Raw genomic sequence first — 26,219 nt, forward strand, 5'->3', positions numbered from 1 at the left:
AATCACTTATCAAATTGATCATTTTAATGATAACTGAGTTGATCAATTAAAAAACATCGTGATAAATCTTTGAATATGACTATCACATACGAAAGATGCTATATATTGTTTAAAAAAGTAATGCAAATTAGACTGCGAAACATCAGAATGTTATCATATCATAGACTGACTACTCTGACCCGCCCGAAGGCACGCGTAAAAACTTGAATGACCGGACCGCCGAGACCACAACACTGGCGGGAACTGTGGTTGAGTCCAAAGGGCCATCACCGGCCACGGTACAACCCTTCCCTAAGGCAATATGTCCTTTCATCGATGTGAGGTAACCACCGCCTCAAGGGTGGCGAGAATCAACCACCATGCTAGAAGCTTCTCCTCCTTAATTACAAGGTGCCCCCTTCCTCCCGATGAGGCTAACATGGTAACATATTAGAAACATCTTAGGTTCGGTTCGTCTTCGTTAGACTAAATTGAAACAGTCTTTGCAATCAGTGCCAAAGATACCATGCAACTTACAGAGCGAATACCCATCCTAAAACATTATCACGTTAAAAGAATAGATTTTTTATCGTTAAATTCCATGCTCGGTAAAGCGTTTTGAACGATTTCTTGCATCACGCAATTTTTTAGACAGTATAATAAATTATAAACATCGTCAGGTTAACATCATATTTGGCAATTTAGGAGTACCATGGACATAAAGTTAAGCCTACATAATTTAAATGAAATTAAATATAATTAATAACATCGGTGAACCAGTTGATCACTAAAGACGGCTGTTTCAAATAAAGGCAACATGTTTACTTAAAACTATCGCTCCAGTTCAAGTTTTAATTCAGTCAACTTCGTGGAATTTAAAATTAGCAAACGAATAGGAAGAAAAAGAGGAAACTGACAAATGATGAATTTGAGAAAGTGCATAAATATGAATATAATGGAATAAATTTACTATAGGAACGTGAAGATGATAACCAGTTTTCCCGAACCAACACAGAATTGCAATCATTGAACAAAAATTTTTATTAAGTACTATGAATTCATTTTTATGACAAAAATATTAGATATTCAGAAATTTAAAAAAGCGCAGATAACTTAACAAATAGTCACAGAAAATTAAAAACTTCGACATATCAGTTAAATGTGAAGGGTTAGAAATTCATTAAATAACAGATATATAGAAAAAGAAGTGCAAACAGGATCTAAAAAATGTGCGACCAGTCACCACTTAAGTAAGCAGATGTCTATTCCAGTAGTTAAAACCAGTTTAAACATGTCGGGGCAATTAAGGTGCAGTGAAATAAGGAAAAATAATTAGATGGATTATGGTATGATCGTTAGATAATGAAGGACGGCAATGAAAAAGAAAAAAACATTCCATTCCTTCATACCGAATAGATCATTTAGAAAACATTCCACGGTACAATTTACTTACAGTAAAATTCCGTTTGACTGCAGGATACCTTTAAAGTTGCCGACTATAAGTGGAAAATCCGAGGATGTTAGATTCTCACTTCCTACGCGTCATAGCAGGCGTTCATTTAAATAAAATGCAACATATCCCTTGGATAATCCACAGAATTCAAGATTAACAAAAGTTTCAAAGAATTATGAAATAACACAATGGATATTTACAGCATGGTGACTATGTTAGCAGAGAAACAAGTTTTACAGTTTGGATGCGTGAGACCGAACATAGTGTCATGCATCTAAAATTGAATCCAATACAATTGAATACACAGTGGCTTATGAAATATCATAATAATCGAATCTAGAAAATGGTGGATTATATAATTTTTTCGACTTAGAATTTAAAAATCCTGTACATAAGACATATCCTGTTATACATAAGAATATAAATATATCAAGTATCTTTAAACCATTTAATACTAAGTACGACAGCTTTTTTTTATACATAAGAATCCTGTTATACATAAGAATATAAATATATCAAGTATCTTTAAACCATTTAATACTAAGTACGACAGCTTTTTTTTAATTATAATAATTTAAAAATACATTTCAAACAAAAGCCGGTTATTGCTTGCAGTTTATTTAAAATTTACCGAATTTTTTTTAAATATACGAGGTTTTTTAAATTAAAGCTGATTTAGAGTTATCTAAAGGATGTCAAAACCTAATATGGATATATAGATTTATTTTAAGATTTACAGGATCTTTATTATAAATTTTATAATAAAGATCCTGTTAATTAAATTAAATCCTCATAAATTAAGACGCTTGGAATACTTCAAAGATGTTGAAATCAAAAAGGATAAAAAACTTGTTATGAAAAAAGGGCATTAAAAGTATTCCTACACCGTCTTACTTATTAACTATTCATTTTATTTAAGAATAAATATTTTAATCATATTTTTCTACGAATGCAACTAAAAATATCTAACCATTAATTGCACGGTTAAATTTAATTAACATGCAGATTATAAAGTGCAACAGACTGGTTTCTATAAATACTTAAAAATTCTTAATCTGCTATAAACAGACAACGATAAAAACTATTTAATTGGTTCGAATTATTTCTTTAAGCTGTAAGTTATTAGCCATTAATTAGTTAGCAAGAAGAACATTACGATCATCTAATCAAATACGATGTATTTTTTAATAAAAAATATTAGATTTTATTTTCAAGCGTAGTTAACGACAGATATTTTCAAACAATATGCAGATATTTATTTGTTTTTATTATCATTAACGACTTTTTTATGATTAAAAATATGAAGTATTTAATTGCAAAAAAGGAAATAAATTTTAAACAAGAAAAGTTATAATTTCAACAAGCAGGCGATAATTCTTCCAAAGACAAAATAATTTTATAATATTAAAATACTCGGCAATTAAATCATTTTTCTTTTTATTAATTTATTATTTCGTTTGATGGTAGTCACAATTATTAATAATGTACAAAGGATTTTTAAGATTTTATATTGACAATATTGTTAAGCTGATAGTTCGGAAGCAGTTTAAGCCAGTCTAACGAAAATTATCCAAGAAAATTGTTCCATCAATCCATCAAAATACAAAGCCCTTTTAAAATAATACTTAATCTTCCCATCTTTTATGTGACTTTTTACATATACATAAACTAATAGAGAAAATAACAATAATAAGAATAAAAAATGGCAAAGTAAAAAAAAAAAAAAAAAAAAAAAAAACGGAATACGCGATGCTATTTTCGACAACATTCAGCTTCTGCGTATAGATTTAATCGCATTAATTTTGAATGTAAAAAAAATAGCATGATAATTAGTTGGAACATCGAACATTTCACTCTAAGCATCCACTTAACCTATTCGCGTATTTCTTATCGATTACCGATATTAAAAAAATGTTCTATATGAATTTGCAAACGCATAAAAAAAACTTACATCATAATTTCTACAAATGCTCGTCCTTCAAGTGCAGTAATTGTTTCTAGATCACGCGATGGGAAATTACAGACAGTTTTTATATGTTTTTTTTTCTCGCTTCCAGGTTATCAACACTTACACATTTATTGAACTGCAATAAGCATTATTTTAGTTGAGGCGAAGTTTGCAGCATACGTAGCTTTTCAAGAGTTTTTATGAGGTATTTTTTTAATTCTCATTAATCAATAACAGTAAATCAAATTCATTATTTTAAATTCTTTATTATTCAACTAGAAGTTGTGTCTGTCTAATCTAGAAGGCTAATAATATCTCAGATCTAATTATCACAGATTTATCAATTAAAGATTCAGTAGATAATTTCATGTACATTAGTAGAATGTTTGAGAATTTAAAAAAAAAAAAAAATCGAAATTTGCAACGCACTTTAGATATAAATATATAGTAAATAAACAATAATGGCCCCGAATTTAATGGACTAAAAAATGTTAAGAACATGCAAATCAAAAGTAATCACTAAAATAGGAACGAAACAAATATATACTAAACTAATAAAAAATGGCAATGGCAAACATAAAATAAAAAAATAAAAAAAAACCGCTAAAAATATTAGCAACAAATATATAATATACTGAATCAGCAGAAATAATAAAAGTTGTAAACCTCAGTTTATTGACCTTTGCTACAATCCAGCATAAAATACAAAAACGTGAAGTTCTCATAATATGTTTTTATTTATGCTTAGCTTTATTCATAAAATGATAAATCAGTCACTTTATCAGCCAGCATAAAAAAAGAAACCTTTCTTAGTTACTTGATGTCAAAACAGAAGTTGGGATTTGCGTATCTTATAATGTTGCAGATCAAATGGCGTAGATATTTTTAATACCGCCTAGTGTTACAGATGGCGGTGGACGATTATAGTTACTGATTCATCTATTAGTAAATAACAACAATAAAAAAAATAACGATCGTTTCGTAACGCTTTACTTGCGACCCATTGGTATGTTTACAAAGACTGTCACTTATACCTTACAATTTGTGGGAGAATTTTTTCCTCGAGTTTCTTATATATTTACAAAATGCGGTACATTCTGTAAGAATCTATGATATGATAATAGCAGCATATAAATATAAATGGAAATAGTAGGGTAACAGTAGTTGTAGTATGGAAATAGCAGATAATAGTCGCTGTAGTAAAGTAACGAGAATCGAGTAGGGATTTTACAGCAGGTAAATGTGACCTACAAACAGGATCCAATTATGCTTTCTAGGAGCCCTTAGGCAATGCTTATCTCGGAGCCTTTTTTCCCTTTCAAACTTTCAAAAACAAATACATAAAGATTAAATTAAAATTTATACAAAAATAAGTAAATTTAAACAACAAATTTCGACAAACTGAAATATCAGTACGTTTAATTGTAAAATTTGATTTTCAGTAAATCACATTTAAAAAAAATGTACCACTGAAACTTAAAAAAATCACATTTTGAACCATTATGATCACATACAGATATAATTCCAAAAACGTACTTGGGTTCAAACAGGCGTGTGAAATGTGGAGATTCTTTAAAATTTCGAGTTCGGATTTTTGACGATTACAATACTTTATAATACCGTACACGTGGAAAAAAAATGCATATCTGAATCTTAAAAATAATGTTAGATAAAATAGTAAAAAAGGACATTTTTTTTTACCGCAATCTAAATAATATTTAATAATAGGATCGGATATTTTTTAAATTATAAAGTACTACATTTTTTTAATTATAAAATAACATAAAATTTACAAACAGTAATTAATTACGAATATAACGTTCCAAAATGAATTCAAAAGATACCCTCTTTGCTCGGTCTTTATAATTAAATTTCACAAAATTAAATAACTTTCAAAATACTGCAAAAAAATCTCGAGTATTCGGGGGTTCTCTATAAAGTTCTGGAGCTTCTAGACAATTGATTACTTTGCCTATTTAATAATCTGGCAATTTGGTGAATCATCCTACATAATTTTACAATTTTGGTGAAATCATCACATAAAATATTCATTTATTTGAGTAACATGGGTTTGGTTTTCACACTTACGCAATACACATCGACAAATAGACAACACAGTGATAGATTGAATCCAAAACTTGATGCACAACTATATTACTGATGAAACCACCATAAAACAAATTTCATCCATGTAGTCATTCCTTTTTTTAATTATCGTATTCACATGAATACATCTCTAAAACGTTGAAACCCATCTGAATTTCGAGGGCACATTTTCTAACGACTATAATAGTTTCTCTCAAATATATAAAGGAAAAAACTCATCCTATTACGAATTTTTTTTTTTTAACTAAATGAAAACATTAATGACTTCATTTATTTTTAGCTAATATTTAAAAAGATGCTAACGAAGGAAATTGAATAACAAAACTTAAAACGTAGGACTGGGACGCATTAACTGCCATTAATTATTTCGGAAGGCAGTAAAAAGCATTATGTTCCAAATCCCAAATGATCTTGGCAAAGTCGTGTTATTGGAAGGCAATTAGTCGCTGTCTCAAATAATCGACAAATATTTTTTTAACCTTTTTTCATAATTACCTATTTTTTAAAAATTTGTAACTTTTTTTTTTTGTTAAAATAATTCATCGCAACGGTGGTAGATTAAAGCGGAAAAATTAAATAGTTGTTAACTCAAGTGGGATCTCCGCCATTACTTCTAAACTTCTTCCGTATCAAACAGTTATTTAAAATACCTCGAACAGAAATACACAGGAAAAGCATTAAGAATTTCTTATGCAAAATGTATTGAGACAGTTATAATATATCTAATAATTAATAACAATGTAATTAATATTACTACTATTTAATATTCTGTTTTCCGTAATATTGAGTTGAATATCTTTATTCGCCAAGAAAGTTCTCCAAATCCGAATCCATTTGAGCAACTTCACAGTTGCATGATGTATGTCGCTAATTTTGATTAAACTTATCTTATCCAAACAAAGGAAATTACCATTTAAAACTTTGATTGCATGATGTTGATAGATCACTCTAAGTTGTTATTGCCAAATGGCGAAAATAATTGGCGGAATTGGACTAATTGTTGAAGTCGGGGACACTGTCTAAGTTTTATTTAGCAATATTTGTAGAAAATTGAGATGGACGATCCTTGAGATGACATAATCAAGTGCCATTAACTTTCATATAAGTTAATAATAATAATAATAATAAATGGCGAAATCGATACAGAGTCCGTGATGGGGTTTATTTTTGGCTCTACCAGTTATTTTAGGCATATAGATGGTGGACGAATAGTTGGTCGCCGAAGAAGACTAATAATAGTTGCAATTTCCATCATGCTTTGCGTGCAAATATCTCATCAATTGATTCAACATAAAACCAAATGCTTAGATAAATTAGGAATATCAATTCAAACACGCATATCAGTTTGCTTAACCATAACCATCAGTTTGCTCAGCGTAAACCACATATGCCGAGATGCAGCTGAAGGTCCCAATCGGATATTGCAGTAACCGCCTATCACTATGTTATAAATATGTGACAAATTAAATAAATTAAGTTAAACGGGTTAATTTAACAGAATAAACGTTCCGTTATAAAGTAACAAGAAACTATATCGGAGTGGACCTTGCAGTTTCGAGTTTGAGGTCAGATGACGACGACAACATCGATAATTATCCGACCTTTAATTTATTATTTAACATGATAATATTTAAAAGTAAGATGGTTAAATTGCGACATGTATAAAATAGAAGTCGTTAAACACGTTTTACAAGGAAGACATAGATAAAGAACTACAAATTCTGACAGAAAGCTACTTTTTGATAATCAATGCCCACCAAGAAAAGATTATTCAATTAAACAAGCAAAATTTTAAATGCACTTCGTCAATAACTTTGAAGCATATTATCGTACAAAAGCCCTTTTACACCATTTAAAAAAAAAAAAAATTTAGTTTTATGCTATATCAATTTTATCTTCGTACAACTTTTACTTATTTTATTACATTTAAAAAAATATTTTTGAATATGTTACACATTTAAAAAAAAAATAATTTTAGTCACTGTATCACTACTGTGTGTCTTGCCACGCACAATATTTTTTTTTTGTGTGTGTACATTATCGTAGTTATTATTAACAGTAATTTTTTAAAAATATTATAAAAACCTAATCAAATCAAACCTAAAATATTATCAGGCTACTTCATTTCGAACTAAGAAGTCGAATCTTTTCTACCTTTGCTTTCTAAGCTTGTTTGGCATTTAAAAAAAAAAAAAAAAAAAATACGGAAATGAAGCAACTTTAGGAAATCGGTTTAAGCAAGTTGTTTCATTCTTTCGATATATCTATAAAACATACTCCGTGCCAACATTATCACATTACAGAAGCTGACTTGCATCGCATTTTTCACTAAATAATCAGCCACATATTTCAGTCTGAAGCGAGGCTGGATCCCACTAATATAACTCCGAAGTCAATACCTTATGGCCATCATAGCAATATCAGCTTATCGTCATAATCTAATATACATCAAATACTCTCTCTCACCGCATATGATAGACGAAATGCAATCTATTGTTTCATATCTTCGACACCGGCCACAATGTACCGGTGATGAATCGTTTTATTTACGGAAGAATGATTACCAAGTACACTTTGGGCCACATCGAAATAGCTGCAGTATCGGCACATTGATCCCTGAAGGGTAATTACAACATTACGTTCCGATCGCTCCTAACAGGTTTTCCTAATGAATTAAAGACAGGAAGTGGAGGATGGACGAAGAGCGGTGTTTCTCGTCGCCCCAAGGCTGTTCACCTCCTTCGACATGATGTAAAGTTCCTTGGAGAACACACCAAGGGATTCAATAAGGTTAAAACAAATAATTAATACATCCATGCGTAGCGGTCACAGACAACCCGCAGAAATGAAGTGCGGACAACTAAGTTGCCAGTTGGGTTCCTCAGAAATACACCTGCGAAAGAGGAATGTCCTGGTTTGATCAACCTGGTTGGTGAATAGGCGTGTGGAGCTTAGCTGATGGCGATCGTTTTCAAATGGAAAGTGTTCCATCCTATGGACTTTTCATTTAGAATTGTTCCATAACAGCAGACAACTTCGCAGGATCATAATTCTCCAGGCAGTTGATATTCAAGAATAATGTCTCAGCAATATTCAAGCGCTATAAAATGGATTTTATAACTTGGGAATTGAACCTGCTTTAATTAACTATAGAGATTAGTACTTCAATCCTGGAATTCTTTTCACAAACAAATAAAAGTGTTCTGCCAAACAAACGAAAGAGGAAAAACTCTGAATATAAGACATGTGCATCACTTCTAAGCATTTAATTACATGAAAACGCCTGTTGTTCTTTTTTATTTTACATTCAGAAATTTCTGTATTAATTAATTTGTATTTATTTCGATATATTTTAAACTTATTTGTATTTCTGTTGATCTATATAAATAAAACACTACCATACGTGGCACGGAAATCGTCAGTTAAGTGTGAAGAAATAAGATTTTACAACTGCATTTATTCAACAATTCCTTAATTAATGGAATTACAAAATATCTTAATAGAATTGCAGAATTTATATACATATAAAAAAACGCTAGCGTACCTGGTACAGAAATTGCTCCTATTATTTAATGCCGAATGGCAACAATCAAACGTAAATAAATACTTTTTACACGTACATTTATTTAAGGCCTCACTTATGAATGGAGCTTCAAAATATTATTAGAAATATCCTGGAGAAAGATCGCCATGTCAATGAAAATTTCATTGGGTCAAAAGTAAAAAGATATAAAAGAAATCGAGAAACATGCATCAAACAGTAAGTTTAATCCAGCATGAAAATAGGTTTAACTATCGCCAAATGGGTAATTGACGCGACTTATTTATGGGAATTGATGATCATACAACCCAAAACTATGAGTTCGCGAAAATGGCTTTTACGTTATCTTCAAATTCAAAAAATTACATTTTTAATGACATCTATTTCATCTCTGTAAGAATTTTTGATAAGTTTTAAACATGATACACAATCAGCAACTATGATAAGTTGAAGTGAAATTTTATTGACTAATGCTGTTTGCAAAACAAGGCGTTGCTAAGAATCCTTTAAACAAAGTGGGAAATCCACAATTTGCGCTCCTACGCCCATAATTACGCTATTAAAACCAAACACAAAACCTGGCGGTCAAGAGTATCTGTAACTATGTTTGAAATTGAAATTCATCAATCACAACATTCATTCGTGTGCCAGAGGTAAAATTACGATTTAAAAAATTGCTTTTTTTTTTTGGACTGAAGCAGGATTTTCACTTCCATTTTCATTTCGTAGTATAAACATTTTTTTATTTTATTTCATACTCACAATTATTAGTAGCGCTATAATGCAATTTAATTTATATTTTTAGAGCGCATGATATAGTAAGACGAATTTTTTAAAAATGAATTATATATTCATAATGTAACAGCTTAAAAGTCAGTAGGTACTCTGCGCGAACAAGCTGGTCGTCAAAGGCGGCTAGTTATATTTAATTTTAGAATTAAATTGAGTACTCTTAAATTTAAAACATTTTCAAAATGCAAATATATTTTCAAATAAAAATAATAAAGGAAAAAATAGATTGTTTCTAATTCAATATTTACAATTGTTCTTTGGGGCTCATTTTTTAGAATCCTACCCTCAAGGAAATAACCAAATTCTTTTGGTTTATAACATAAATTGAAATGAATTATTACAAGCAGCTTTTCACTTATCTATTTCGTACAAATAAGATAAAACGCATTTTAACGGGATTTTTTCAAAACTTACATACATATGTGTTAGGTATCTTTTTCACAAGTTATCTTTCAAACGAAATACCCTAGGAATTAGTTTTTCAAAGCATAATAAAATTATCCTCCCAGTTACTTTATATGCATAAAAAAAACCTTAAGGGGAACAAATAAATAATAAAAAGAATTTAAAAACCAATATTTACTTATAATAAAGAATAAGAAACTATATAGTCAGTTGGCAGTTTAATTCATCGAAGATTTAATTCTCCCATTGTCGGCACAGCCAAAAGAATAACCGAAATATAAATAATAAATAATCTTAGATTCTCACCTAGTTGCCAACTTTTGATTAAACAACGTATTTATTTAGTAAAAGTCGTGAAAATAAGTAACATTATGCCGAAGATTTTTAAACAGAAATGCTAGATTATAATTTGCTTAATGCAAGGCTATCAACTCTACTTCAGATAAAATTAAATAATAATGTGTTCTCTAGAGATTCTCAGTCTAACGCAATTTGCTGCCATTTAATTAATGAAAGTAGGCACAGAACATTCCACACAGAATAAATTTAATCAATTTTGCATTGCACATTAAATAATTCTAATTCTTTACATCATTTTGTTTTTAATCTGCATAAGTGTATGAGCTCGAATAAAACGAAATAAAAATTTTAAGACTAAAATTAATTGAATAAATATATAAAATTAGATTATGTTTTAATGACAAATCGTGAATTAAAAGCTTTGATCGAAAATTTAATAATTTTCACACTTTCATTAAAATATCACAATCCACAGCCTTGAGATTAACATCATTTTATTGATATATATTTAGTGATAAATAAAATAAGTAAATAAGTAAAAAAAAAATTCAAAATTACCTTTGTACTTTAAATTTTTATCGCAATTTTATGATTTTTTTTTAGATCCAAAGATAAATGAATGGAAATGCAATGAATTCGCATTCACATGAACTCATTCCGGCAATTTAAATTTGGAATCCAAACAGCAACTCCAACGAGAGAAAAGGATGTGAAATCACAACACTGTGCTACGACACGACATGCTCAGTTACGTTTGTCATGTGACCGCTGTGAAGACCATTATATTTCACTGTTTATATTTGAACATTGTGAACAATTAAAGATTAAAGAAGAAAAAAAGCAGTTCTGTAAATATACCAGTGTACATTGTACATAAAGCACAGGGCGTTAAATAAATAAATAACACAGCTTGTCTTTAGTGACGCCTTCTCCTAGCCCGGTGTTTAGTTTTCAGTCCGGGCTTGCACAGTCTAACGTAAGATATATTCACAGTAGTATTTCTTACATAACAAGAAAACCCAATTAAGTTTATTTAATATTGCAATCAGAATTCAACAACCACTGCAAAACCACTTAATAATGCCGTAAATCGGCAGAAAAGCAATAACTACTGTTAACGCAATAATTTAGTTCCCTCGGAATGCTGTTGTACATTACAGTGGAGAGAATATATGCATACACTGGCCCCGGTATTAGGACAGTGCTAGGTGGTCGGCCATAAACACGCGATGTCTATTTCCTGAACCCACCTTATAATTACGATCATTATCGGTTGTTCCGAGCGAATAATAGAATAGGGATGCGTCGTTAACAGAGAACGATAGATTCGAACTCATAAAACACATCTCGTATCCATAAATCCACCTATAACCGTAACTGGATAGGGAAATAAAACTGCGAGCGCCTAATACTACTACAAAAGGACAAAAACGGTTCGATATTTAATTTAGCTAATAAACGCCCCGGATGATATTTCCGGAAAAGATGAGGGGGTAGGGGGTGGATGGCAATGGCAAAGCGGGATGTATTTTACTTTTGAGAAAAGAAAGAAAGAAAAGAGGAAAATTTATGAGCGAATTAAAATTAAAGCGAAATATTCGTTCCAATTTCGTCGAAGATGAGGAGAGGGTTCAGCAGGAGGATGAGAAAAGGGGGTGGGAGGTTCAGTCAAAAATCATAAAGTAAATTACTACAAACAGAAACGTTAAAAGCGTATCGAAAATATAAATGACGGCAATAACTGGTTTTGAAAAGAGAAAATTGGGCGGTATCGTTTCTATCGGGAGACGTCCATAACGAGCCCGTTCAGTAATTTAACTTTTACACACACAGAAAGAGATGAAAAATGGGGCTCGAAATGGTGAGGGGGGGGGGCGATGAGCGTTAAAGAATGGATGGATTTTTGACTGATGAAAAAGATTATTATGAGTCGAATGGTACGGAGGCGGGAAGCAGGGGATAGGATAGGACAGGAAAAGTCGCGTGTATTCCACGGAAGCATGTGTGATCGATTTTACAACGAAGGGACCGTGGTATTTTATTCAATAAACAGGTGCGTATGTGTGTATTTTTTAAAAAGGTATGTAACATTGTGGTTGACAGATTGAAGTGTCAGTTGTGAGCCGTAAGATGAATGGCATAGTCGGCCGAAGAAAATAATTTTGTAACATTTGTAAACAGATTTATGAATTATTTATTGCATTGTGATCGACCCGGAGTAATGATATTTAATATTGAATCATTCCATTATTATCCTTCAAATGGCGTAGAAGAATTTAAATCCATATCTTATTTTGCCGTGTTAAAGAAATACAAATGATTGATGGGAAAAAGAAAAGTAGCCAGGGACTTGGTAGTGATTGTGTTTAAGGTAAGTAGCTATATTACAAAGTCGGTTTTTTTCCCACTTCCCGGAAATATGATTTTTAAAAAAATTTAATATTCTTAATGCTTGAACAGTTTTTTTTATAAAAAATCTTGAATATTCTTTCTAAGTTCATTTTTTGTGAAATGAAACTGATTTTTATATATACATTTATATACATTTTAATGCTATTTTTCATCTTTAAAACCTAATTTCTCATATTGTTATTTTTGGTAGAATTTTCATACAAAAAAATCTCATAAATAGAAATTTAATGGACATTTTTTTGTTCAAATTTGGTATAGTAATGTCTCGGTATCTCCTGCAGTTTCTGAATTACAGAATAAGTAATCGATTCATTTAGAAATATTCTATAGTTGTTTTAATGCTTCACAATGGAAAAAAAAATTAATGAAAATTTTATATTATTTATCAACTAAACCTAATATTTAAAGAATGAATAGGAAATAGAATATAGGAATTAAGTAATATATATATCTTAAGCTGTCTGCAAAATTTTAAGTTAATTATTTGATAAATCACTAAACTAAAGTAATTTATACCTTTTTTTTTGTATACCTTTTTTGGGCCGAAAAAAGAAACTTTTCCCTAAATAAAAATTTATTGTCATTTAACTAATATATTTTGGTTTCATATATGTTTTTTTTAAATCTTTTTTATGTAACCATTCAAAAATATAGCCATTTTAGAGAGTTTTTTTTAAAAATTCATCCCGAACGTAATCTCATTAAAAAGTCAGCTATATTATTGGCAAATATAACCAAACATTCAAAAACATGCATGGCTATATCAAGCCAGACCCGTCAACTAATATAGACGTAAAAGTGACTGCATGGGGATTAAAGAAAATGATGAAATTCTGAAGTATAGAAAACATGTACATACATATATTCTCCCATTAGAAAAGTCAATTTATCCTGTTTCTCCAAATGAACCTCGCTTCTACGTATACCTATCGACACTCACAGGGAATACCGGCAATTTTAGCAAGGCCGGATTATCAAATAGCCAAACTAGGCCTAACAATTTTAAGGGATCTTGAGCACTCAAGATATTTTTGCAGTATTTTGAGTTATTTAATTTTACATTTTTATTTAATTATAAAGATCTTGCAATATAACTTATTCAAATAAAAATCAAGTATTGTTTAAAATAATTTTGGAACATTACGGCAGCAACATTCCTAATTAATTAATATTTTCACGTTTTTTGTTACGTTATTTCATAACTCTTAAAAAAATACAGGGGCTTCATAATTTTTATCTCATTATTAAATATTTTTAAAATTGTGGTAAGAAACATTTTTATCTCTGTCTGTCTCTCTCTCTCTCTTTTTACTATTTTGTTTGAAAATTTTTTTTATATTTCTATTTACGATATACCGACACCAATTATCCTTTTTTTTTTTTTTTTTTTTTTTTGGAAAGTGATTTATAATTACGCGCATTTTGCTATCTGACTTTGCCACAATTTACTTATAAAAATTAAATTAATATAGATAACAAAAATTGGCTTTAAAAACTTCGTGAGGAAAAGAGACCTCGAGATTTGCATTTCCCAAACGCCTCTAGAATGCTGAAATCCGCCCTGAGTTTTAGGCACAGGTGGACTCTGCATTAGTACTCGAATAACCTGCAAGATATCATACAGCAAAAACGTTCCCGAGACTTCGGTCAAACAGAACACGCGACGCTGGCAAACAGAAGACAAGTTTTCATTAATAATAGCCTATTCGGTCAACACCGCCAACGAAACAAGACTCCTCAACGTAATTGCAAAGGGGACATCCAAGCCTAAAAGCGGGGAGGAGTCGCGGGGAGCTCTACCGTCCATTTCGCTTCTCACGTGAGCAGGCAAGAGGATCCGGGCACGCAAAATTTCGCCCAAACTGTCACCGTCCTGCCCAATTTATATCGCTCGAAGAGGTTGACGCTGTCAAGAGAACGTCATTAATAGCCAGCACCAGTGGCAATGACAAGGAAAGGGATAGGGCTCTCTGGCCATCGATATATTATTATGATGGCACCTGGGAAGGGAAGGTTTTTCACTATCGTGATGAAAAATGTCCCGTTTTTCCTGGGTAAAAATTTATCAGATAACGCATTGGATCGTGGCGGGTTATATCGCTGGAGTGTGCAGCAGAGGAAGAAGATAGAGAGAGGGTATAAATTATGACTGTCAAGATATTTGTCCAAACGCAAGAATTGCGCTATCGGAAATGATAAATAAGATTAAATATATTTTGCAGTATCTTTCTGTAAGAGCAAATATAATAGTTGTCAAAAAAGATTTCATTTGGAATTATTATTACTGAGATAACATTGTTTGGCTTAGGTGCTAAAATATTTTAAAGGCAATTAACAAGGTTGACTATTCATAAATAAATATTGACACGCATATGACATCACAGCAAATAAGCATAGCAAAATGAACGCGTTCTTTTTTTTCCCCCACGTTAAAACTGATTTATTGATTTTCATTTTTGTTAGAAATAATAAGTGCAAAAGACAGTCATTTTTCCTTCCAGAAAATGCGGTATATTTTTGACTTAATTTAAAATTATATAATTTGAGTGAAAAAAAATCATAGCTTTTGAAATTTAAAAAGTACTAACTTATCACTTTAAACCTATTTTTAATGATGACAATAACAGGATGAAAAAAAAAAAAGTTACAAGTATGTCAGCGTACATTTTATTTTTTAAATCCTGTTCCAATATTTTAAATTAAATTCCGATTTCTTAGTTTTTTGATCATTTAAATTACATTATATAAACTAAGCTAATAAAAAGAATTCTCGTTTCATTAACTGAACATTCAATGAAACTTTTCCAACTCCAAAAATCAGTTAATTTCTAAATACTTACTTGATGTTAGAACAGAATTCATTTATTCAATATACTCCTAAAAATAAAACTTCTAATTTTATGTACTAAAATATAAGTAAAAAAAGCCATAAAAATAGTTCGCAATACGGTTTCAAAAAGTTATTTCAGTACTCAGTTTCTTGGCGACGATCTAATTACAACTCGATGTATTAGATTACAGAATAATATAATTGGATCAGAAAAATATATAAAGGAATATCGAATTTTGGTTTATTTTCTTAGTTAACAGAATTTTTCATTTTTATCTGTGCATCCATTATTCATACAAATAGCACTTAAAGCAATACTTTCATTATCATTCTTTCGTTGAAAAGTATAATAATAACAAAATTTAAAACTCTTATAAAGTCCAATAAAGCACGCAAAACTAGACTCACGTTAAATTCCACCTGTTGCGGCATCCGCACACCTGGTCCTCTGGGTCCACCAGGATACCTGGGACCGGGGCCTATGAAGCTCTGAAACAAAAAATTAGAATATGTAAATAGGCTTCACACAAATGGCTTTTATTACATCGGAAATTTGAAAAATGAAATATTTAAATAAATTTCTATAAGAAAGCAGATTAAGAATAGGATTAGAAGTAATTAAACAATTTAAATAAAAAATCTCGGGCGGACTATAATAAACATAAACCATACTTATTAAAATAGCTGTTTCGATTATTAAAAAAAAATCAAACTTTAGAATATCATTGCAATGGTTTGTTTAATATAAATAATATCTGCTATTTTTAAATCACTGGGAAAATATTTTTAATGCCTGTCGATAAAGGAATTTCAAAACAAAGAATAATAAGTACATTAGTAATGAGCTACAATTCGATCCGAACACGGCAAATAGTAGAAAACAATTAAGAAAATAGAGTTAATTGACATCACTGAATATGTTTCAACATTTTAAGATTTGCAGTGATGCATTGAGAAATAGTATCTTGTCTCTACAAATTCCTTTCCGGACTTCAGTGACGAAATCATGAGTGAAAACTGAGTTGATCGGCATTTATACCTAATTAACAGCAAAGATTAACCAGAATAATAACAATGATTAACCAGATTAACAACAATGAATTAACAACATGATTAACCAAATTAACAATAAAAATTACAGATTACAATGCGGTCATAAGTTTTCAGATTGCCGCCATTACTATTCCAAAGCAAAAGGAATTTTAAGGCTATAAACTTTCATGCATCCATTGTTTCCCAACATGTTCGAAATACATATGCTGCGTAACTACAATAATTCGCATATGACTCACATTCAGCAAATTTCTATCTATACTTATAATAAAGCTCAATGTGTGTGTGTGTGTGTGTGTGTGTTGGCGCTCTACAGGCCAGACCGTTTGACATACATCTACCAAATTTGGTACATGTATACCTTGGAGGTTGGGAATGTGCACCTGGGGTTCCTTTTTTCGAATTTTTAATTAGAATTTTAATTATTAATTAAAAACTAACTTTCCCGCCAAAAAAATCTTCCATTTTCCCCACCGCCAACTTTTCCGCCAAAAAAATCTTCCATTTTCCCCATCGCCAAACGAGAAAGGCTTCAGTTTTTTTTTCTCCCAACAGTAATGAGGCTAGGGTTAAAATTTTTCGGCGGATTATTTCAGTCGATTCTGTTTATTTTCTTAATGTTTGATGCATTTAAAATGAAACATTGTTAATTAATCCATGTTTCAGATTCATTCTGAAATACTTTTGAATTAAAATAAAACAGAATAAAGGAAATTAAAAATTTCTAATCCGCATAGCGTTACCCCAACTGGCGTAGAAAAAATCACGTATTTCCGTTACGTAACCGGCGAAGAAAATTCACGCATGCGCATTCTGTTCTGATTGTTGCCATGACAACCGTTATCAATGGATGATTTAAATTATTTTTGGGTTAGTTGCATGCTTTTGTAAGTAAATTGTATTTATGTTAGTTATATATTTTTTGTATATGCTTAAAGTTTTAAGTACATCGTTTTTTAAGTAGTTTTTTTTAAACTTGTTTTAGACCGATTATTTTAAACGATTCTGTTTATTTTCTTAGTGTTTGATGCATTTAAAATGAAACATTGTTAATGAATCGATCTGCTCATAATGAATCTAAGAAAATTTTGTTGACCAACTCTTGAGATATTACATAAATTAAAAAAGATATTCTTTAGTGCGCATAAAGTTTAAACGCTGAGTGACTCTATTTTCAGTAATCAGATTATAAAAAAAAATGCTTTGTTTCAGTAAAAAATATTATTATATTAACTGAAGATTAATTCTTTCCACTTTAATTTAAAGCATAAATTCTACGGGTGCTAACAGAAAATGAGAGAGATACATATTACGTTATGACTGAAGGCCTTTATAATATTATGAATGAATTATATGATAATCAAAATTTGAAGTTTTAAAATATTTTGATGAAGAAGCTATTAAAGTAGAAATTGCATAAAATATTTAATTATTAAAATTTTAACGAACATTAAGATTGGCGAACCGGCTGGTCGCCAAAGGCGGCTAGTTATAAATAAAAGAGAATGTGTATCAAGTGACATTCAAAAAGCCAAAACGTTTGATTCAAAGATAGTAAATTTTGCACAATTATACTTTGGAAGATAGGAAATTTTAATTAATTAAAAACTAAATGTGATTTGGGCGTTTTTTTCAGTGCATATTATTTCCCCAAAACGATTTTTGCATCACTATAAAAACTCAATGCGAAAAAAATTATCGTTTTATTGATATATCAATTCAGTTGTCGTTGTCCCCTTAATTTAGGCAATTTGTCAAGATTATCTTTATTATTTTCGACAATATATTGCATCATTGCATTATAATCCAAACCATTTTTACTGTAACATCAAATATTTAATGGCACAATTTTCTTCTATTGTTAAAAGCCAAGAGAGAAAAATCCTACTTCTAATCCTGGCAGTATGTGAAGAAAAAGGAAATGAAGCTACAATAGAGCGAAAGACAAGAATACAATTAGAAGATAGATTGCCTGGGCAATTACGCTTTAAGGTGCAGTGATATCATGAAGATTGAATCCATTAATGAGGTTCATGTACACAATAAACAAAACCTGTGTAAGGCTACTAAAATAATGCCTGTTTGATGTCTATCATTATCTGATACTTAAAAGTACTTTGCTGAGGGAACCAAGTTAAAATTATGTGTAAGAAATTCATATAAAATTTAACTCAAACGATATTTTCGACAAATCAGGTGGCCATTAAAGACGACGAAAGTAAATGTAAAAGATTAATCTATATATATATAAAACGCTTACGTGGACGCAATATCAGGCCGAATTTGTTAATAGCCGTTTGGCAACATTTCGACCTCTCTGGGAACATCAAGAGGCTGTACGATAAGATTTCAAGCGAACGCTATTCTTGTATCGGTTTGAAAATTTTTTAAACAAAAAATTAACGATCAAAAAACAGACAAACTTTTTTTACAATGAGTGCAAGTCGTGCCGTATCGATTTTAAAAAGAAATCGTCGAAAAAGAGAAGACAGGTCGAATGAAAATGCTCAAGAATCGTTCATAAGAAGATCCAGTCGTAATGAATGAGATAGAGTTAAACGCTTATGTGTCCGGAGTGAAGTTTCCAAACGGACTAAATTTGAATATAGCTGCTTCCAGACTTTTTTTTTTTTTTTGTAAATATCAATTTTTTTTTTAATTCTGTTTATATGGTATAGTTCTCAAATTTGAAAAATTGTGAGAAATGCATAATGTTTTTTTTATTTGTTTTCTTTGGTGGATGTATACAGTTATTCAAATGAAAAATTTTTTGTGTTCACAAATAACTTTGATGCAGGTGATTTTTGTGAGTGTACTTTTAGCTTTACATTTTTCATTTCTTTCATTGTTTTAACAATTTTTGGAATAAATTGAATCTGAATATATCTGTTGCTAGACTGGAGTGGTTTAGTAGATGCGAACCGAGAGGAACTGCATTAACAGTTCCTTAGGGTTGGTGAACAGGGGGGCGAGCAGGGGGCGGAGCCCCCTAGTATTGAATATTTTGTGTTTATAAAATATTACTAGGCTTGTTCTTCATGAAATATATACATATATATTATAGCGGTTAAATAACTCTACTACCTTCTCTTTTGATACAACAGATGGCGTTACCTTAAATAAACATCAAAGTATATTTTCCACGATACTTCTTGGGGGTTATTATTAGATTGTATTCTAAGTGAGTGTCGTGTATTTTCATGTTTGTGTTTGTTTTCTCTTGTGTGAAATGTGGAACTTAGAAAATAATTAAATAACTGTTCCTGAAACTCATCTATTATTTTCATCCACCTCAATAATGAAATTAAGAGTCCCATCCCTCTACAATATTTACAATTATTGTTCGTTAATTATGTGGTAATTATTATACATGAGTTGCGTGTACATTAATATTCAAAATTAATGTGTTTATTTGTAATAAAAAAATGTATGGGAATATTTGCCATATTGGACTATGTTAACTTCATTTCAGTTGAGCGGAAATAAAGGCATTATTTTTTGCACACGAATAACAATAGAGCGAGGCAAGGAAGTTATGAATATAAAAGAATAGTTCTTTAAGCCAAAAAGACGTCACATAATCCAAAATCTTCCACGAAGAAAGCTGACACTGAAGCGTGCAAAACAATTCCGCCATGCGCATCCATCCACCTCTCGGGTCGAAACATGTTTGTCCACGAAATAAAATACGAGATTTAATGTTCTCTAAGCCTCACAATCTCAACCATCTATTCATAGGCAAGTCTCATATATCCATTCTCCTTCCAGCTAAGCAAAGAAAAGTGAAGGGGGGGGGGGAGGAAAGAAAGTAATAATAATAATAACTGATAGTTTCAAAGAAGGACACGCCAATACGGCAGAACAAAAGGTCGGTGATATTAATGGACAAGAGAGCTCTTTTCATCGTCATCTTCCAAGTAGCACAACACAGGAGATAAAAAAAAATAAATAAAAGGAAAAAAGAATCGAACCCCCCCCCTCCCTCCCACTCTGAAGAAAAGAATCCAAAGAATTAAGATCGTAATCGTGTGAGGTACTTATGAATGCTGGCCCATTGCTGTCAGAGTACAATGCAGCAAGGACAAGCGATTAATCACAGGGGAGGACATATTTTCTCCCGTTTGCCCACCCGTAGAGCCTCCAGCCACAGCTAACAGCTAGGACCATTAACTAACAGGTTTCACTCGATTATAATCTCTGAAACACCCTCTTTCGAAAGGAAAGAAGGGGAAAAAGTCGGATTCTTCCCTTGAAATAAGTCACATAAAAAAGAATTAGAGTAAAGGTATGGTCAATTAACGACTCTTTATTTTAATGGTTCGATGGCATGCATCCACTCAAGAGCCTGAAAGGGCTGAAGCACGAAACTTCAGTCAGTTCAACAATTTTGGCCTTTTCATTAATCATTTTGTAAAAACACTATTTATTAGAATGACTAAAATCCACAAATCTCCGATTTATGTTAGAAAATTTAACGAAAATGCTACGTAGTGATCCAGCCATTACACAATACTACCGCGTTATTTTCATTAAATGCAAATATTTCATATTTTTATTCGGTCTGAAAAATTAAAAATGACTGATTTCATTGATAAGTATTTAAAGTAACAAATCAAGAAATATATTCTTTAGTTACGGTTATGACTTCTTGAAGCTGAAAAGTTGCGAAATTTTTCACAAGTCTGTTTTTTCCCTATTTTTTAGTAATTGTCAGCAAAAATAGTTTTCAGGAAATAATTTTGAGATATTAATGAAAAATTTTCGATTTAATAAATTATTTTCACAAAAAAAATTCAAATTAAGTAAAAAAATAATTAGGATTTTATAAAAACCTTCTCAGCAACTAGGGTGTGATTTCTTTTCCAGTTATTACAAATGAACGCTTTATTTCTTAAAAAAAAATTATTTTTTAAACATTGGGTCATGTATTGTAAAAGTTTAAGTCCTGACTTAAAGTTTAAATTATAACAGCATCACAACACTGAATTATTTTCCATTTTATTAAGATAAAAGAAAAATTAATTGTCTGTCTCTGGAATGTCACGGATAAAAAGTAAATATTTCTAAACCAGAAATGCAGAACGGATAATCTGATTGCTTTTCTCCTGCTAATGCCTATAACGAAGCAATCTACGGGTTCAAAGAAAAACTGATGAATCAGTAATCTCCTGATTCATCAATTTGTGTCACTGTATATTACTACAATTTTACGCAAATACACAGAAATAGGAATGAAGCTCAGCTTAACTTGTATTCTGTTCCAAACGCTGGCGAACCAAATTCAAATCCCTCATTACATTTTGGTCTATTGCATTTAAAGGAGCTTTCAGAAACAACCAGGAAAACTTGTTACGACCAAAGATAAAATAACGATTGATTGATTTGTCACAGGATCTACATATCTGACAGAGCAAGTAATTAAAAGAGCCCGCATAAATCAGCCGGTACCTCTGGGTTGATCTCCAAGAAGACGTTTCGCAAGAGCTGCTAATAAGCAAGCACTCTAGTTTGATGCAAATGACATATTAAAGTTGTCAACTGATGAAGGCGAAATCTTACAGGGAGGAAGGAAATAAAAAAAAAAGCCCACTCTGGATTAAATTCATCGCATGACACGTGCTGCCATGAATTTTAATCGCTGATTAAGAGCTGCTACCAAAAAGAAAACACGTAGACATTTCATCAGCAGTATACCTTTACAGGCTCGGAAAATGCTTGACGTCGCAGAAAACGGTGGGAATCTGACATACCAGAAACTAGTTTTATTTCCTTTTGATTGCTCAGTGAATTTCGATTCCATTCAATAGCTTTATTCATGAGAGTCCAATGCAGGTATTCATTTCCGTGTCGTCTGAGACATTCCTTTCATTTCCTTGTATGTCGATGGGTACAGTTTTGCTGAACAAATAGCAAAGTTGAATTTGAGATGCTTGTTTTAAATTCTTAAACACATCAGAGACATATAGTTTGATATATTTCCCAGCTACTGACAAACAAGATTATGCACATGTCTATTCTTTTAGTTAATCGTCCTATTTATATTGAATAGTATATGGTATATCGACGAAATACGAAAACCTACAAATAATTTAAATCTGCAATTTATTTTAGAATCATACAACCATTCATTAAGGCGATTTCTACTCACATTACAAGATAAATAAGGGAATAAACAATATTACAACTATTTTCTAACTGTTTCTGATGAAAGTGCCAAATGTGAAACGATAATAACTTGTGACTTGATGCAGCTGCACAGAAAGAAAAACTGTTCTTTTTATCCTGGTATGTATAATAAAAAAAGGCCATAAAAGCAAAAAAAAAAAAAAAAATCTCACCAAATGAAAATAATAATGATAAAAAAAAATAGATATCAATAAAAGGTCGTACCTCCGAAACGACTGCGCTATCTCATTACACCAGTAATAAAAACCCTTGTTAATGATATATTCTGGCGCGAAGTAAGTTACTGTTCCTTGCGTTTACTCTATAAAGCTTTTTCGAACACATAAAACAGCAGATTATGCAACAACACCAACATATTGTAATGAACAAAGTAGTTAATAATTACGAGGCAATACAGAATATGATGATAATTATAGGAAAATTTAAGAAAATATGACTTTATAGAGAAAATAAATAGAGATGCTTTTATTGAGGAAATAAACTTGAATCTTCCAAATGTATTTACCATGCAACTTCCGAATTTTCCACTTGGACATCTGATAAATAAATATATCGAAGGAGTCTCAGTGACCCACTAACTCCACTTTTCTTCTGAAACAAACATAACTAGTGCACCGTCGATATCTATTTTCCAGAAAGGCAAGCATCCTTAAGCCCAAGATGCGACCTCCCGATAAAGCATGGTAACGGAACAATACTTTCCCATAATGACCCTCTCCAGGAAATCCGGCACACAAGAACAATTACATCCAAAACTTGGGGACAGCAGCAAATGGGTCGGAAGGCATCTCCCACCACCCTCAAGACAGCGGTTTTATGCGAATTTTTAATCCAGGTCTCTCTCGTAATTAAATAAACTCTTCCGTGACGCCCGGCCGCATGTCATTAATCTCCCCCGCGGTGGGGATAGAAATTCAAGATGGTACCCCCAAACAAATTCTTGGTCTCGTAATTATTCGGTCCCCGTCGCCCTGTTAATGGAATGAGACAGCTTATAATAACTGCCTCCTCGCTCTATTCACCCCTTTCCTTACTTGCGCAAGATCCCACTCAGTCAATTATGCCTTGAAATGAGAGATGGTGGCTGGCTGCGCCTAATGCACCTATCGCTCCAGCCGACGCGATAAGGTACGATATGCGGTTGTCATTTACCCCGAGAGCCCGGGTAACTGGATATCTAAGAAGTGGGAATTTATTTTTCGCGTCAACAGCGGATAACGCATAGGAGCCCAGGAAATGGGCTTCAGCACCTCGGTTGGAGGAAAGAGTAATGAGGCTCTGCGATGCTTGCACCACGATAGGAACTCACCAGAGGCATTTCTGCAATTCTTGTATGAAGACTAGTAGAAGTGCCAGCCTAGACGAGCTGTTATGCAGTTCAGATTATCTCAGATATGATTATAACAGGTTAACTAATAAAAGCCATAGCAGAAAACCTCACGCTAACTGGCAAAGTGCTTAAAATTATTATTTGTAGTAACACTTTAGATGCAAATATATAGTCACATTAAAAGTTTTGTTTCCCTTGTAGTGCGGCCTTCTTTATCCGTAATTTTCTCGAACATTCAAATCAAAACTAATCATTAAAATTGAATTTATACAAACAGTGATCCACTAATTTTAAAAAATGCCACGTCCAATACATAATAATAATAAAAAAAAATTTTATACCGAAATAAAATATTAGCTATAGATTCAATTTGGTTCGTGAAAAGAGAATATTATGAATCAGTGTAAATATAAATTAATATCGAATTTTATTGAAATTATCGTTCAAACTTCAGCTCATTGATATTTGTTATAAAGTTTATTATTGTTACTTTGTTATTTATTATTTAAAGTTTATTTGCACATCGATAAAACAATTGAAGCATTATAAATATCACACAGACTCAGCTGCTAGATACCTAGGTAGAAATTTTACACTGACGCAGACCAAATGGGTGAATATATTTTTTTAACTCCACCAGCTTTAAAGATAACGCTGGACAAGGGAAAAAAAGTATCCGGTAGATATATTCTATAGAAATTACTAAAATTTATTCGTAGAGTTCTAAGTGATTAGTATTATTAAATGCGATGCCTTTAATCAAAATTTAAACAAAGCATGACGTCAATGCTAAGAATTGAAAAGTAAATTTGAACAATAGCAGCCCTAAAAGAAAACGCAAAGTATCAAATTCGCCATTCTTGAAGAATGCGAATTTTAAGGCAATTTTGGCTGACAAACAGAATGCAAAAGTATTAACTAAATTAATTTACATTCATTAGAAAGTGAATGGGACTAATCACAATTCTACATTTGTTTCAAGATCATTAGATGTAAGACTGATAATATTAGAATTGTTTTTGATGTTAAAATTTGAAAAATGTATGATTATAGAGATGTGTATTTATCACTACTTAAATCCAAATCACAATTATTAACACTCATCGGATTATTTTATAAAAAGAATGAGATGTAAAGGAATTCGAAATAAATTCAAGAAAATATTTTCAATCAAATTATTGTATGAAATTTTTTAAATGAGAATAATTATAAGATTACGTAGGAAACATCATTTCACAATGCAGAATTAAATTAAAAAAATTCTGAAAGAATAATAAAGAGTTTGTTAAGTGTCGACAAAAAGATAATTTTTCATAATTAGCTAAAAACAAACTATTCTAAAAATTTAAAAAAAGAGTAAAATAATGATTTTTCTTGCTATTATTATAATTTTAAAATGACATTACAGTTTTCAATACTATCTAGTAATACACTAACACTGTCTAAAAACCTTAAAAAGAATTTGCATTTAGTAGATCAAATTTGTAATTATCAAAATTGTTTATTAAAATTTTGACTATACGTCATTTTATACCAGATCAATGAAAGAAATATGAACAATAATAAAAAAAAATATTACGGAAATTGCTAGATTTTTGTTCCTAGTAAAAATAAATTTAAAGATAAATAACAATTTAAGAAAAAATAAACTCATTCTCAAACGCACTCGTGCAACATTAAAGAACTAAATGAATAGTCAGTGAAAGTTTTTCCTGAAAGGATCTAAAAACCAAATTTTAGATAAAATACACTTTTTATTTATGGCGTTCCATCTGCACATTCTTTCTTTTCTTTAATTCCATAACTTTCATTTCAAATAATGAAACAGTAGATGGTTTACGAATTCGAATTTCAGAAAAAAAAGTTAATAAATAAAATGAAAAG

At 31.0% G+C, this 26,219-nt stretch overlaps 1 protein-coding gene across 8 annotated transcripts in view; it reads right to left on the bottom strand.

Moving 5' to 3' along the window:
- Positions 1-26,219, bottom strand: part of LOC129985261 (single-stranded DNA-binding protein 3-like) — a 115,014-nt gene that overhangs the window by 21,070 nt on the left and 67,725 nt on the right. For all 8 annotated transcript variants that reach the window (XM_056095226.1, XM_056095225.1, XM_056095224.1 and 5 more), the window contains one exon: positions 16,175-16,255. In XM_056095226.1, coding sequence (XP_055951201.1) covers positions 16,175-16,255 — 81 coding nt within the window. The remainder of the gene's footprint in view (positions 1-16,174; positions 16,256-26,219) is intronic.

Source organism: Argiope bruennichi, chromosome 9 (genome assembly GCF_947563725.1).
Source record: "Argiope bruennichi chromosome 9, qqArgBrue1.1, whole genome shotgun sequence".
NCBI classification, from domain to species: Eukaryota; Metazoa; Arthropoda; class Arachnida; order Araneae; family Araneidae; genus Argiope; species Argiope bruennichi.